This window comes from Argopecten irradians, chromosome 10 (genome assembly GCF_041381155.1).
Source record: "Argopecten irradians isolate NY chromosome 10, Ai_NY, whole genome shotgun sequence".
Lineage (NCBI taxonomy): Eukaryota > Metazoa > Mollusca > Bivalvia > Pectinida > Pectinidae > Argopecten > Argopecten irradians.
The window spans coordinates 39012723-39029004 of NC_091143.1; the positions used below are offsets into that span (position 1 = coordinate 39012723).

The following is a 16282-nucleotide window of genomic DNA, read 5'->3' on the forward strand; positions in this document are numbered from 1 at the left end:
CTTAACCCTAAGCCAGGGGGAAAAGGAGGCCGAAAATGACCAACAAACCCATGACCCAGAGAGTATGGGAAAGACCCGAGCCAGCAAACACTCATCGAGTGTTTGGACCAGAAATGATGCCGGGTTAGGAGAGATGCATTCACTAATCCCAAGTTGGAAACTATGAACCCAAATCGAACGAATAGGTCCCGGCATCTTACAGCAATTGCACCTGGTAGTGTTTTGTCAGGCACCTACTGCCAGAACAACCTGGACAGGAGGGACCACCCCTGATCTCGAGAAGAGCCTGTACTACGAGACAGGACCAGAAACAGAACATGCATCCTTCTCCTCCCTGTTGACGAATCCCTCTTAACGGGAGGACGAATGATCCCGTGTTGTAATGTCCGGCCTGGGCCAAGAGCCTCCCAACTGGACTCACAAGGAGAGGACACATTACAAAGGCGACATCATGCATCATGTGGGGGTCCCAGGAAATGGGAACACCATGATAGTTTACCAGGCATTTACAAGAAGGTTAAGAAAATTACGTTCAAAAAACGTTAAGCAACACACTCTAGAACCCGTAGCCTCAGCGACGAAAAACCGACACAAAAAACAAACGTAAACAACCGAAACAGCGAGACGTCACCAGTAAATGACGGATCGTGTCGACAAGCCTGGTAACTTGCAGATGGGTCGAATGTGTGTTTGACTAAAAGAAAGATAACATTAGACACAATGCAATAGCCGTCCGAGCTGTGTAGCGCCATAAAGGAAAGATGAAGGGAGACCACTATTTACTCTCGTCGAGACAGATGAGGACGGATAGGGTATGACGGATTCCATACTCAAATCTTATGTTTGTTTGGGGCTAGCAAAGATGGTTTGTAAGTTTTATCTTCAAATAGTCTTCTTTCTACGAGAAGACAGAGGACAGACACGAAGACAACCTGTTTATGGGGAGAGGAATAAAATAGATTCCCTTATAATCAAACTGTTTATTGATAAAGGAATTTTCAATACACATGGTAGGCAAGAGCTTTTTGATTTTGGGGAATAAATAATTGTTTTTCAACAGTCGAGAGAGAGTTTACACTCACTACATATAATCTTATTTCTTTGAATTAAAGGGATGACAATAGTTTTGAATTATAGAACTTTGTTTAACTGATTACGTACCAATAGCACCAGGAAATAAATTCTAAAGCATTGTAAAGAAATCCTTTGTGTGAGAATGAAGTTACAGCAAATAATAGTGTATAGGGATTTTAAAATATATCAAACCAAATACAAGGCTACCACTTTCAACAACTTGCGTTACCATGGACAAAAATAAAGGCTTCAGAATGCTCAAAATTAGGATATTATTTCATTTTGGTGAAAATTGTTATGTAGGGCTTTTGGGGTATACAATACAATAGTATATGTCAGTAAGGGCATTTGGGCAACTTTTTTTATGTAGAATGATTCGTGGCAAGGGAGGGGGCTTAAAAGAGGAATAATGTAGGATGATCCTTGGCAAGGGAGGGGGCTTGTTAGAGGAATACGGTAGGATGATCCTTGGCAAGGGAGGGGGCTTGTTAGAGGAATAATGTAGGATGATCCATGGCAAGGGAGGGGGCTTTGTTAGAGGAATACGGTAGGATGATCCTTGGCAGGGGAGGGGGCTTGTTAAGAGAATAATGTCGGAATGATCCAATGGCAAGGGAGGGGCTTGTTAGAGGAATACAGGTAGGAATGATCCTTGGCAAGGGAGAGGGGCTTGTTAGAGGAATACAGTAGGATGATCCTCCATGAGGCAAGGGAGGGGGCTTGATTAAGAGGAATACGGTAAGTTAAGGATGATCCTTGGCAAGGGAGGGGGCTTGTTAGAGGAATACAGAGTAGGATGATCCTTGGCAAGGGGATGGGGCTTGTTAGAGGAATACGTGTAGGATGATCCATGGCAAGGGATGGGGCTTGTTAGAGTGGTAGATAGATCCTTGGCAAGGGAGTGGGCTTGTATAGAGGAATCCGTATGATGATCCTTGGCAAGGGAGGGGGCTTGTTAGTAGGAATACTGGTAGGATGATCCATGGCAAGGGAGGGGGCTTGTTAGAGGAAGTAACGGTAGATGATCCATTGCAAAGGGAGGGGGCTTGTTTAGAGGAATACGGTAGGGATGATTCCTTGGCAAGGGAGGGGGGCTTGTTAGAGGAATAGCGGAACGGTAGGATGATCCATAGCAGAGGGAGGGGGGTCATAGTCGCTTAAGAGGAATACGGAAGGATGATCCATGGCAAGGGAGGGGGCTTGTTAGAGGAATAATGATAAATGATCCATGGCAAGGGAGGGGCTTGTTAGAGGAATACAGTAGGATGATCCATGGCAAGGGAGGGGGCTTGTTAGAGGAATAATGTAGAATGATCCATGGCAAAGGGAGGGGGCTTGTTAGAGGAATACTGTAGGAATGATCCTTGGCAAGGGAAGGGGGCTTGTTAGAGGAATACGGTAGAATGATCCATGGCAAGGGAGGGGGCTTGTTAGAGGAATAATGTAGAATGATCCATGGCAAGGGAGGGGGCTTGTTAGAGGAATAATGTAGAATGATCCATGGCAAGGGAGGGGGCTTGTTAGAGGAATACGGTAGGATGATCCATGGCAAGGGAGGGGGCTTGTTAGAGGAATAATGTAGGAATGATCCAATGGCAAGGGAGGGGGCTTGTTAGAGGAATACAGTAGAATGATCCATGGCAAGGGAGGGGGCTTGTTAGAGGAATACATGGCAATGAAGGTAGAATGATCCATGGCAAGGGAGGGGCTTGTTAGAGGAATAATGTAGAATGATCCATGGCAAGGGAAGGGGCTTGTTAGAGGAATAATGTAGAGATGATCCTTGGCAAGGGAGGGGGCTTGTTAGAGGAAATACGGTTAGGATGCTCCTTGGCAAGGGAGTGGGCTGTGTTAGAGGAATACGGTAGGATGATCCTTGGCAAGGGAGGGGGCTTGTTAGAGGAATAATGTAGAATGATCCATGGCAAGGGAGGGGGCTTGTTAGAGGAATAATGGTAGGATGATCCTTGGCAAGGGAAGGGGGGGGCTTGTTAGAGGAATAATGTAGGATGATCCTTGGCAAGGGAGGGGGGCTTGTTAGAGGAATAGGAATGTAGGATGATCCATGGCAAGGGAGGGGGGCTTGTTAGAGGAATAAGAGGGGGGGCTGTAGAATTGATATCCTTGGCAAGGGGAGGGGCTTGTTAGAGGAATAATGTAGAATGATCCTTGGCAAGGGAAGTAGGGCTTGTGATCCTAGAGGAATACAGTAGAATGATCCATGGCAAGGGAGGGGGCTTGTTAGAGGAGGAATACGGCAAGTAGGATGTGTGATCCATGGCAGATTGGGAGGGGGCTTGTTAGAGGAATAATGTAGGATGATCCATGGCAAGGGAGGGGGGGCTTGTTAGAGGAATACGGAAGTGGTTAGAGAGATCCATGGCAAGGGAGGGGGGCTTGTTAGAGGAATAATGTTAGAATGATCCATGGCAAGGGAGGGGGCTTGTTTAGAGGAATACCATGTAGAAATGATCCATGAATGATCCATGGCAAGGGAGGAGGGGCTTGTTAGAGGAATAAATGTAGAATGATCCATGGCAAGGGGGGGGGGGCTTGTTAGAGGAATAGGGAGGGGGCTTGTTAGGAATACAGTATGATGATCCATGGCAAGGGAAGAGGGGGCTTGTTAGAGGAATAATGTAGAATGATTCATGGCAAGGGAGGGGGCTTGTTAGAGGAATAATGTAGAATGATCCATGGCAAGGGAGGGGGCTTGTTAGAGGAATAATGTAGAATGATCCATGGCAAGGGAGGGGGCTTGTTAGAGGAATAATGTAGAATGATCCATGGCAAGGGAACGGGGGGGCTTGTTAGAGGAATATAGGTAGAATGATCCATGGCAAAGGGAGGGGGCTTGTTAGAGCGAATACGGTAGTTAGGATGATCCATGGCAAGGGAGGGGGGCCTTGTTAGAGGAATAATGTAGAATGATCCTTGGCAAGGGAGGGGGGCATGTTAGAGGATTAATCGGTAGAATGAATCCATGGGCAAGGGAAGGGGGGGGGGATTGTTAGAGGAATACAGTAGGATGATCCATTGCAAGGAAGGGGGGGGGGGCTTGTTTACAGGAATTCGGTACGATGATCCAATGGGATGGCAAGGGATGATCCATGGCAAGGGGGGGCATTGTTAGAGGAATACGGTAGGATGATCCATGGCAAGGGAGGGGGCTTGTTAGAGGAAATAATGCGCTAGAATGATCCATGGCAAGGAAGTGGGGCTTGTTAGAGGAATACGGTAGAATGATCCTTGGCAAGGGAGGGGGCTTGTTAGAGGAATACGGTAGGATGATCCTTGGCAAGGGAGGGGGCTTGTTAGAGGAATAATGTAGAATGATCCTTGGCAAGGGAGGGGGCTTGTTAGAGGAATACGGTAGGATGATCCATGGCAAGGGAGGGGGCTTGTTAGAGGATAGACGGTAGGATGATCCATGGCAAGGGAGGGGGCTTGTTAGAGGAATACGTAGATGATCCTATGGCAAGGGAGGGGGCTTGTTAGAGGGAATACGGTAGGGAATGATCCATGGCAAGGGAAGGGGCTTGTTAGAGGAATACTGGGTAGGATGATCCATGGCAAGGGAGGGGGCTTGTTAGAGGAATACGGTAGGATGATCCATGGCAAGGGAGGGGGCTTGTTAGAGGAATATGGTAGGATGATCCATGGCAAGGGAGGGGGCTTGTTAGAGGAATTACGGTAGGTATGATCCATGGCAAGGGAGAGGGGCTTGTTAGAGGAATACATGGCGGTAGGATGATCCTTGGCAAGGGAGGGGGCTTGTTAGAGGAATACGGTAGGATGATCCTTGGCAAGGGAGGGGCTTGTTAGAGGAATACGTGTAGGATGATCCTTGGCAAGGGAAGGGGGCTTTTTAGAGGAATACGGTAGGATGATCCATGGCAAGGGAGGGGGCTTGTTAGAGGAATAATGTAGAATGACCCATGGCAAGGGAGAGGGCTTGTTAGAGGAATATGGTAGGATGATCCATGGCAAGGGAGGGGGCTTGTTAGAGGAATAATGTAGAATGATCCATGGCAAGGGAGAGGGCTTGTTAGAGGAATACAGTAGAATGATCCATGGCAAGGGAAGTGGGGTGCTTAGTTAGGAGGAATAATATTAGGAATGATCCATGGCAAGGGAAGGAATAGGAGGGCTTGTGTTAGAGGAATACAGGTAGGATGATCCATGGCAAGGGAGAGGGGGGGTAATTGTTAGAGGAATACGGTAGGAATGATCCATGGCAAGGGAGAGGGCTTGTTAGAGGGTAGAATGATCCATGGCAACTGGAGGGGGCATTAATTAGTCAATCCAGAGGAATGTAGGATGATCCATGGGGAGGGGCTTGTTAGAGGAATACTGGTAGGATGATCCATGGCAAGGGGAGAGGGCTTGTTAGAGGAATAAGGGCTTGTAGAAATGATCCATGGCAAGGGAGGGGGCTTGTTAGAGGAATAGTATGTAGAATTGTCCCATGGCAAGGGAGAGGGGCTTGTTAGAGTGAATAATGTAGAATGATCCATGGCAAGGGAGGGGGCTTGTTAGAGGAATAATGTAGAATGACCCATGGCAAGGGAGAGATAGGATCTCATGGCAAGGAGGGGGCTTGTTAGAGGAATAATGTTAGAATGATCCATGGCAAGGGAGGGGGCTTGTTAGAGGAATATGGTAGGATGATCCATGGCAAGGGAGGGGGCTTGTTAGAGGAATAATGTAGAATTGATCCATGGCAAGGGAGGGGGCTTGTTAGAGGAATAATGTAGAAATGACCCATGGCAAGGGGCTGGGGGGAATTGTTAGAGGAGGGGGCATGTTAGGTAGGATGATCCAATGGCAAGGGAGAGGGCTTGTTAGAGGAATACTGGTAGGATGATCCATGGCCAAGGGAGGGGGCTTGTTAGAGGAATAAGTTAGTAGAATGATCCATGGCAAGGGAGGGGGCTTGTTAGACGGATGGGTAGGGATGATCCATAGGGGGCTTTGAATGATCCATGTAGGATGATCCATGCAAGGAGAGGGGGCTTGTTAGAGGAATAATGTAGAATGATCCATGGCAAGGGAGGGGGCTTGTTAGAGGAATAATGTAGAATGATCCATGGCAAGGGAGGGGGCTTGTTAGAGGAATACGGTAGAATGATCCATGGCAAGGGAGGGGGCTTGTTAGAGGAATAATGTAGAATGATCCATGGCAAGGGAGGGGGCTTGTTAGAGGAATACGGTTAGGATGATCCATGGCAAGGGGAGGGGCTTGTTAGAGGAATACGGTGGTAGGATGATCCATGGCAAGGGAGGGGGCTTGTTAGAGGAATAATGTAGAATGATCCATGGCAAGGGAGGGGGCTTGTTAGAGGAATAATGTAGAATGACCCATGGCAAGGGAGAGGGCTTGTTTAGAGGAAATGGCAAGGGAAGGGGGGGGGGGGTAGGATAAGATCCATGGCAAGGGAGGGGGCTTGTTAGAGGAATACGGTAGGATGATCCATGGCAAGGGAGGGGGCTTGTTAGAGGAATACGGTAGGATGATCCATGGCAAGGGAGGGGGCTTGTTAGAGGAATACGGTAGGATGATCCATGGCAAGGGAGGGGGCTTGTTAGAGGAATACGGTAGGATGATCCTTGGCAAGGGAGGGGGCTTGTTAGAGGAATACGGTAGGATGATCCATGGCAAGGGAGGGGGCTTGTTAGAGGAATACGGTAGAATGATCCTTGGCAAGGGAGGGGGCTTGTTAGAGGAATAACCCCGGTAGAAAAGATCCTTTGGCAAGGGGGAGGGGGCTTGGTAAGAGGCATACGGAAGTATGATCCTTGGCAAGGGAAGAGGGGCTTTTGTTAAAGGTAATTACGGTAAGAATGATCCATGGCAAGGAAGGGGGCTTGTTTGGAGGAATACTGTAGGATGATCCTATGGCCAACGGAGGGGGGTTGTGTAGATGAATCCTGGTAGGATGATCAGGCAAGGGAAGGGGGCTTGTTAGAGGAATACGGTAGGATGATCCTTGGCCAAGGGGTAGGGGCCCTTTGTCGGAGGAATACAGTGAGGATGATCCTTGGGCAAGGGAGAGGGCTTGGTAGTTTCACCTACAGTATCTCACATACCTTGTACTCACCTGTACAATAGGTTGGAAGGGTAAAAACGGTTGTAGGATGGTTTGACAGTATCTCACATACCTTGTACTCACCTGTACAAGGTGGTAGGTAAAACTGGTTTACCTACAGTATCTCACATACCTTGTACTCACCTGTACAAGGTGGTAGGTAAAACTGGTTTACCTACAGTATCTCACATACCTTGTACTCACCTGTACAAGGTTGAAGGTAAAACTGGTTTACCTACAGTATCTCACATACCTTGTACTCACCTGTACAAGGTGGTAGGTAAAACTGGTTTACCTACAGTATCTCACATACCTTGTACTCACCTGTACAAGGTGGTGAAGGTAAAACTGGTTTACCTACAGTATCTCATATACATACCTTGTACTCACCTGTACAAGGTGGTAGGTAAAACTGGTTTACCTACAGTATCTCACATACCTTGTACTCACCTGTACAAGGTGGTAGGTAAAACTGGTTTACCTACAGTATCTCACATACCTTGTACTCACCTGTACAAGGTGGTAGGTAAAACTGGTTTACCCTACAGTATCTCACATACCTTGTACTCACCTGTACAAGGTGGTAGGTAAAACTGGTTTACCTACAGTATCTCACATACCTTGTACTCACCTGTACAAGGTGGTAGGTAAAACTGGTTTACCTACAGTATCTCACATACCTTGTACTCACCTGTACAAGGTGGTAGGTAAAACTGGTTTACCTACAGTATCTCACATACCTTGTACTCACCTGTACAAGGTGAGGTAAAACTGGTTTACCACAGTATCTCACATACCTTGTCACCTGTACAAGGTGAGGTAAAACTGGTTTACCTACAGTATCTCACATACCTTGTACTCACCTGTACAAGGTGGAAGGTAAAAATTGGTTTACCTACAGTATCTCACATACCTTGTACTCACCTGTACAAGGTGGAAGGTAAAACTGGTTTACCTACAGTATCTCACATACCTTGTACTCACCTGTACAAGGTGGTAGGTAAAACTGGTTTACCTACAGTATCTCACATACCTTGTACTCACCTGTACAAGGTGTAGGTAAAACTGGTTTACCTACAGTATCTCACATACCTTGTACTCACCTGTACAGTGGTAGGTAAAACTGGTTTACCTACAGTATCTCACATACCTTGTACTCACCTGTACAAGGTGGTAGGTAAAACTGGTTTACCTACAGTATCTCACATACCTTGTACTCACCTGTACAAGGTGGAAGGTAAAACTGGTTTACCTACAGTATCTCACATACCTTGTACTCACCTGTACAAGGTGGTAGGTAAAACTGGTTTACCTACAGTATCTCACATACCTTGTACTCACCTGTACAAGGTGGTAGGTAAAACTGGTTTACCTACAGTATCTCACATACCTTGTACTCACCTGTACAAGGTGGGTGGTAGGTAAAACTGGTTTACCTACAGTATCTCACATACCTTGTACTCACCTGTACAAGGTGGTAGGTAAAACTGGTTTACCTACAGTATCTCACATACCTTGTACTCACCTGTACAAGGTGGTAGGTAAAACTGGTTTACCTACAGTATCTCACATACCTTGTACTCACCTGTACAAGGTGGTAGGTAAAACTGGTTTACCTACAGTATCTCACATACCTTGTACTCACCTGTACAAGGTGGTAGGTAAAACTGGTTTACCTACAGTATCTCACATACCTTGTACTCACCTGTACAAGGTGGTAGGTAAAACTGGTTTACCTACAGTATCTCACATACCTTGTACTCACCTGTACAAGGTGGTGGTAGGTAAAACTGGTTTACCTACAGTATCTCACATACCTTGTACTCACCTGTACAAGGTGGTAGGTAAAACTGGTTTACCTACAGTATCTCACATACCTTGTACTCACCTGTACAAGGTGGTAGGTAAAACTGGTTTACCTACAGTATCTCACATACCTTGTACTCACCTGTACAAGGTGGTAGGTAAAACTGGTTTACCTACAGTATCTCACATACCTTGTACTCACCTGTACAAGGTGGTAGGTAAAACTGGTTTACCTACAGTATCTCACATACCTTGTACTCACCTGTACAAGGTGGTAGGTAAAACTGGTTTACCTACAGTATCTCACATACCTTGTACTCACCTGTACAAGGTGGTAGGTAAAACTGGTTTACCTACAGTATCTCACATACCTTGTACTCACCTGTACAAGGTGGTAGGTAAAACTGGTTTACCTACAGTATCTCACATACCTTGTACTCACCTGTACAAGGTGGTAGGTAAAACTGGTTTACCTACAGTATCTCACATACCTTGTACTCACCTGTACAAGGTGGTAGGTAAAACTGGTTTACCTACAGTATCTCACATACCTTGTACTCACCTGTACAAGGTGGTAGGTAAAACTGGTTTACCTACAGTATCTCACATACCTTGTACTCACCTGTACAAGGTGGAAGGTAAAAACTTGGTTTACCTACAGTATCTCACATACCTTGTACTCACCTGTACAAGGTGGAAGGTAAAACTGGTTTACCTACAGTATCTCACATACCTTGTACTCACCTGTACAAGGTGGTAGGTAAAACTGGTTTACCTACAGTATCTCACATACCTTGTACTCACCTGTACAAGGTGGTAGGTAAAACTGGTTTACCTACAGTATCTCACATACCTTGTACTCACCTGTACAAGGTGGTAGGTAAAACTGGTTTACCTACAGTATCTCACATACCTTGTACTCACCTGTACAAGGTGGTAGGTAAAACTGGTTTACCTACAGTATCTCACATACCTTGTACTCACCTGTACAAGGTGGTAGGTAAAACTGGTTTACCTACAGTATCTCACATACCTTGTACTCACCTGTACAAGGTGGTAGGTAAAACTGGTTTACCTACAGTATCTCACATACCTTGTACTCACCTGTACAAGGTGGTAGGTAAAACTGGTTTACCTACAGTATCTCACATACCTTGTACTCACCTGTACAAGGTGGTAGGTAAAACTGGTTTACCTACAGTATCTCACATACCTTGTACTCACCTGTACAAGGTGGTAGGTAAAACTGGTTTACCTACAGTATCTCACATACCTTGTACTCACCTGTACAAGGTGGTAGGTAAAACTGGTTTACCTACAGTATCTCACATACCTTGTACTCACCTGTACAAGGTGGTAGGTAAAACTGGTTTACCTACAGTATCTCACATACCTTGTACTCACCTGTACAAGGTGGTAGGTAAAACTGGTTTACCTACAGTATCTCACATACCTTGTACTCACCTGTACAAGGTGGTAGGTAAAACTGGTTTACCTACAGTATCTCACATACCTTGTACTCACCTGTACAAGGTGGTAGGTAAAACTGGTTTACCTACAGTATCTCACATACCTTGTACTCACCTGTACAATAAGTGTATGACTGGTTTACCTACAGTATCTCATACCTTGTACTCACCTGTACAAGGTGGTAGGTAAAACTGGTTTACCTACAGTATCTCACATACCTTGTACTCACCTGTACAAGGTGGTAGGTAAAACTGGTTTACCTACAGTATCTCACATACCTTGTACTCACCTGTACAAGGTGGTAGGTAAAACTGGTTTACCTACAGTATCTACATACCTTGTACTCACCTGTACAAGGTGGTAGGTAAAACTGGTTTACCTACAGTATCTCACATACCTTGTACTCACCTGTACAAGGTGGTAGGTAAAACTGGTTTACCTACAGTATCTCACATACCTTGTACTCACCTGTACAAGGTGGTAGGTAAAACTGGTTTACCTACAGTATCTCACATACCTTGTACTCACCTGTACAAGGTGGTAGGTAAAACTGGTTTACCTACAGTATCTCACATACCTTGTACTCACCTGTACAAGGTGGTAGGTAAAACTGGTTTACCTACAGTATCTCACATACCTTGTACTCACCTGTACAAGGTGGTAGGTAAAACTGGTTTACCTACAGTATCTCACATACCTTGTACTCACCTGTACAAGGTGGAAGGTAAAACTGGTTTACCTACAGTATCTCACATACCTTGTACTCACCTGTACAAGGTGGTAGGTAAAACTGGTTTACCTACAGTATCTCACATACCTTGTACTCACCTGTACATGGTTGAAGGTAAAACTGGTTTACCTGCAGTATCTCACATACCTTGTACTCACCTGTACAAGGTTGAAGGTAAAACTGGTTTACCTACAGTATCTCACATACCTTGTACTCACCTGTACAAGGTGGTAGGTAAAACTGGTTTACCTACAGTATCTCACATACCTTGTACTCACCTGTACAAGGTTGGTAGGTAAAACTGGTTTACCTACAGTATCTCACATACCTTGTACTCACCTGTACAAGGTGGAAGGTAAAACTGGTTTACCTACAGTATCTCACATACCTTGTACTCACCTGTACAAGGTTGAAGGTAAAACTGGTTTACCTACAGTATCTCACATACCTTGTACTCACCTGTACAAGGTGGTAGGTAAAACTGGTTTACCTACAGTATCTCACACTTTGTACACCTTACACAGTGGTAGGTAAAACTATATCAACATACCTGTACTCACCTGTACATGGTGGTAGGTAAAACTGGTTTACCTACAGTATCTCACATACCTTGTACTCACCTGAACAAGGTGCTAGGTAAAACTGGTTTACCTACAGTATATCACATACCTTGTACTCACCTGTACATGGTGGTAGGTAAAACTGGTTTACCTACAGTATCTCACATACCTTGTACTCACCTGTACAAGGTGGTAGGTAAAACTGGTTTACCTACAGTATCTCACATACCTTGTACTCACCTGTAACAATAAGTGTATGACTCGCTCCACAGCAGCGACCTTCACACAAAGCTCCAAGGTCGTTACTAAAGTTACTCAGTAAGCCATCTTTAAAGGCAACATCTTGCTTCGTTTGTTTAGATGGTTTACCTACAGTATCTCACATACCTTGTACCGTCAACCTGTACAAGGTGGTAGGTAAAACTGGTTTACTCTTCAGTATCTTCACATAACCTTGTACTCACCTGTACAAGGTGGTGAAGGTTAACTGGTTACCTGGTTGTAACCTACCTGTAGGTAAAATGGGCCCTACATTACCTTGTACTCACCTGTACATGATTGTGTAAAACAGGTAAAACCTATGTTTACCTGACAGTATATCACTACAGTATCACACTACCTTGTACTCACACCTGTACAAGGTGGTTGGAAAAGGTTTAACCTACAAAACTGGTTTACTCCACCTGTACAGTATCTCACATACCTTGTACTCACTACTCTGTACAAGGTGGTAAGGTAAAAATAGTTGTTAACCTGCAGTATCTACCTACATATCTCACTACCTTGACTCACCTGTACAAGGTGGTAGGTAAAAACTGGTTTACCTACAGTATCTCACATACCTTGTACTCACAAAGTCATGTGGTAGGTAAAACTGGTTTACACTACAGTTAGATATTGTGTCATGGTGGCCATTTTCAATTTGGGATCAAACCTATAAAATATAACAACACTTAGTCGGGACCATGTTAGGATCATTTCAGGCAAATTTCAGCTAAGTTTTGAAAAGAAATTCAAAATGTATTTTGGCGGTTGTGACGGCCATCTTGGATTTCATATTCCATTCAAGTTCTGATAAGGTCTATAATGCCTTAATGTAATGAAGGTATTCGGTTGTGTTTTAGCTATATATAGTTTGACTTTAAACCAGCTGAGGTCTATATAAACCCAACACTCTACTGTAAAAGTCGTCTGCTAACATACTTCATATCTACACAGAAGTGTTTCTCAAGTGCATAGTAAAGTACATAAACTATCAATATTTAGTAACACTGATCAAATATCTCACAGTTTAAGACATATTAAGGTCAAATTATCTATAAATAAACACTAATTAGAGAGAATTATTGATCAGTTATTGACCAGTATCAAGCAATAGATATAATTTCTTCCTTACACCCATCCTCAATATTCCAGGGGTTGCTATCACTGACATTACATTACACCCCCTATCTTGACTCTTAATAAAATGAGGATACACCCCCTAACACCATCACAGAAGTGTTTTCAAGTGTATAGTAAAGTAAATAAACTATCAAAATTTAGTAACACTGATCAAATATCTCACAGTTTAGGACATATTAAGGTCAAATTATCTATAAATAAACACTAATTAGAGAGAATTATTGATCAGTTATTGACCAGTATCAAGCAATAGATATAATTTCTTCCTTACACCCATCCTCAATATTCCAGGGGTTGCTATCACTGACATTACATACACCCCCTAGACCATCTTGACTCATAATAAAACTGGAGGCAGTTCAGGAGAAAAAACTGACCAATTATAGACCTGCAGAAACTTCCTTTGAAGATTACAGAGAGAGTGAGGTCTGACGTCAAAGCGGCACAATCAATCACAGTGTATTGTTGTACGTCAAAGTGGCACAATCGATAACCGCGTATTGTTGCACAATGCCTTTGATGTTTGACATCAAAGGATCAATATTATCTGTGTCTTCTGTTGCCTCTAGTTCTACTATAACATAATCCAGGGGTGGATATAGTGTTAGTGATAGTAACCCCTGGAGTATTGAGGATGCCTTACATCAGACAGTACTCTGTACTCTATTCCTTGTCGAAAGCCCAGGATTCAAACCCTAGTCCCAGGGTTGACACCCAATGCTCTACGAGTTGATCCACTGTGAAACAAACGCTATGCATACAAAATCAATGTATAAATCCTACTTCAAGCTCTTACTTCTCTACCTACTGCTTTTCTTGAGATTTCCTAAATCCCACCAGAAACTTTTAACCAACTTCTATGGATTTCTGCCAAGTGAACCACACTGTGCACGATCTCCTTTTAAAACTCCATGGACCTGTGTTAAGTATAGTATAGTCTGATATTCTGTCTGGCATCGGCTAGCAAATGGATGGTTTTTCTCCCAGAACTCTGGCTTTCCTGGTTTAGGTGTTGATCTGACTATCGATGTAAAGCACAGATAACCTAGGAACCACCTATCACACAAGCTCCTACCACACAACCTCCTTGCGAACTACCCATATTCTCACCCCCTATGGAGAAATAATGTATTTTTTATTTCTCATTTTATTATTATGGAGATATTTTATAGAGTTTCATGTATGTGATAATAGTTTTGACACCAAGCAATGTCACTTTTCCTTCCTCTTTGCTTTCACCAAAATACGCCCATCACAATATCTTGATCACAGTTGAGCACCTATTCATTATGACACCAGAACTTTTCTATCAGGCACTAATGTATAAAATTTTAATAATGAATTCAAGGTAATTATTGATTAACTTAAAACAAGCGTTATGAATACTGCTGAAGCATAATACATTTACCATGAAGATCTCCCACAAGCTATTACAGGGATCTTACCCACTTTCAGAAACAGTAAACTTTATAGTTGACCTTTTGATCCCAAATTGAATCCAAAAATCAATATTCGGACAGACATGCAGACAGACGAATGGATGGACAGAAGTTCAGATAGACAGGTGAAGGAAAACACTTTAGTCCAAACAGGAGACTCATAAAAGCTAAAATAAATTCAATTTTTAATTTTAATTTAAACAAAGAGGAGCTATGTTTTGTTATAAGCCTTACTAGACTATACGTCTATTATGTTGGTAAAAAATTGAACTGGTATCGGCTTATAATTAACCTATACACACATGTATACACACATATATACACACAGATTAAATAATATTACATGTGTACAAATTATATGTGTTGGCAATTAATTTCAACAAAAATACTCTCGCTGAATGACAGTTTTATCAATATATTGGATCTACGGTACAATGAAATGAGATTTAATCAGATGAAAGTTAAACTTCCTAAATGGTGACAACCAATTAAACCGAAAAGAAATTAAGAGCTTTTTAAACTGCGTAGAATTCATAACTGTTCAGCCATGAATGGCTGGCTAACAGTCCGCTGTAGTGATCAATTGATGAGATAATATCTCAGTTCATTTCATTTTTAAAAGTTTTGAGCAGCTTAAATGCTTTTAAAACCTTAAACACACTTCAGTTTAAGATAAAATGTTTCCTCTATTTTCAAGTTCAAAGTTAGAACATTTTAACAAGGAAGTCATTAAAAGCTCTATTATTTTTAATTTGGTTTAAAAAATCGTAAGTAAAAAATGAAATTTATTGTCCTCAAATTAGCAACATAATTCTTATAAGGTGTTATGTTACCATTAAACTCAAGTCCCAAAAGAACATCCCAAGCCACTTCCAGCATCTGTTGGATTGACAATTGTCTTAACAGTTCAAATCTTCAGTAATACTCCAGTTCAATTAATATTGATGATAACTCTCATAATTAGTACATATCTCCTCTGTTTGTCCTTAGAGATTTTCTTGGTTCACCAAATATCTTTCAGTAAATTATCCATCAGTTTCAATGATTGACCAAACATGTTATCAAGGATATATTATTAGACTGGCCTTGTATAAACTACAATCAATCAATCAATCAAATCAATTAAAGATGCTCCATCACCGACAGCATAAATGATATTCATTATTTGAACAATAATTGGTGTATTATCGAGTATATATATGTCTAATTAATACAAAAAATAATATAAAATTATTTATTTTGCCTTTGGTGCATGCGCAATTGGTGCTTCATTCCATATAGGACATAGTGCCACAGAATTTTTTCGGGATGCAATTAATTATTTTTCATATTTTTAACTTGAAGTAAAATTAGATGCTCAAACTTCTCAATGGTGGTAATGGTGTGAAGTAAGTAACTTTTGTAACTGAAGAAAACTACTAAATCGTCTTCTCCTAATTTTGATTGTGAAAAAACACCATTTGTCGGCGGTGGAGCATCTTTAAAGATTATCAATTGCTGACAAATGGTAATATTTCTCTATCAAAAACAATGAGCAGACAGCATTTTTCTTCAGTTACAAAAGTTACTTACTTTGCACCATTACCATCACTGAAAAATTTTAGCTTCTAATTTTACTTCAAGATAAAAATATTGAAAACAATTAGTTGCATCCTGAAAAAATTCCTAGGCACTATGTCCTTAACGGAATGTTGTACTGTTGCGCATGCA

The 16282-nt window shown here is 42.6% G+C and overlaps 2 protein-coding genes across 2 annotated transcripts in view; both read right to left on the reverse strand.

The window, feature by feature from the left end:
- The window catches only part of LOC138333859 (uncharacterized), a 126285-nt gene extending 114192 nt beyond the window's left edge, over positions 1–12093 (reverse strand). The window contains exon 1 of the mRNA XM_069282493.1: positions 11970–12093. The gene's annotated coding sequence lies outside the window, so the exon portion shown is untranslated. The remainder of the gene's footprint in view (positions 1–11969) is intronic.
- LOC138332701 (uncharacterized) lies at positions 2222–4815 on the reverse strand. The gene is made up of 2 exons (XM_069280692.1): positions 4629–4815; positions 2222–2682 (listed from the first exon to the last, which is right to left on the reverse strand). The coding sequence occupies exons 1-2, from the start codon at positions 4813–4815 to the stop codon at positions 2222–2224; spliced, it is 648 nt and encodes a 215-aa protein (XP_069136793.1).
- Positions 12094–16282: the final 4189 nt, after the last annotated feature.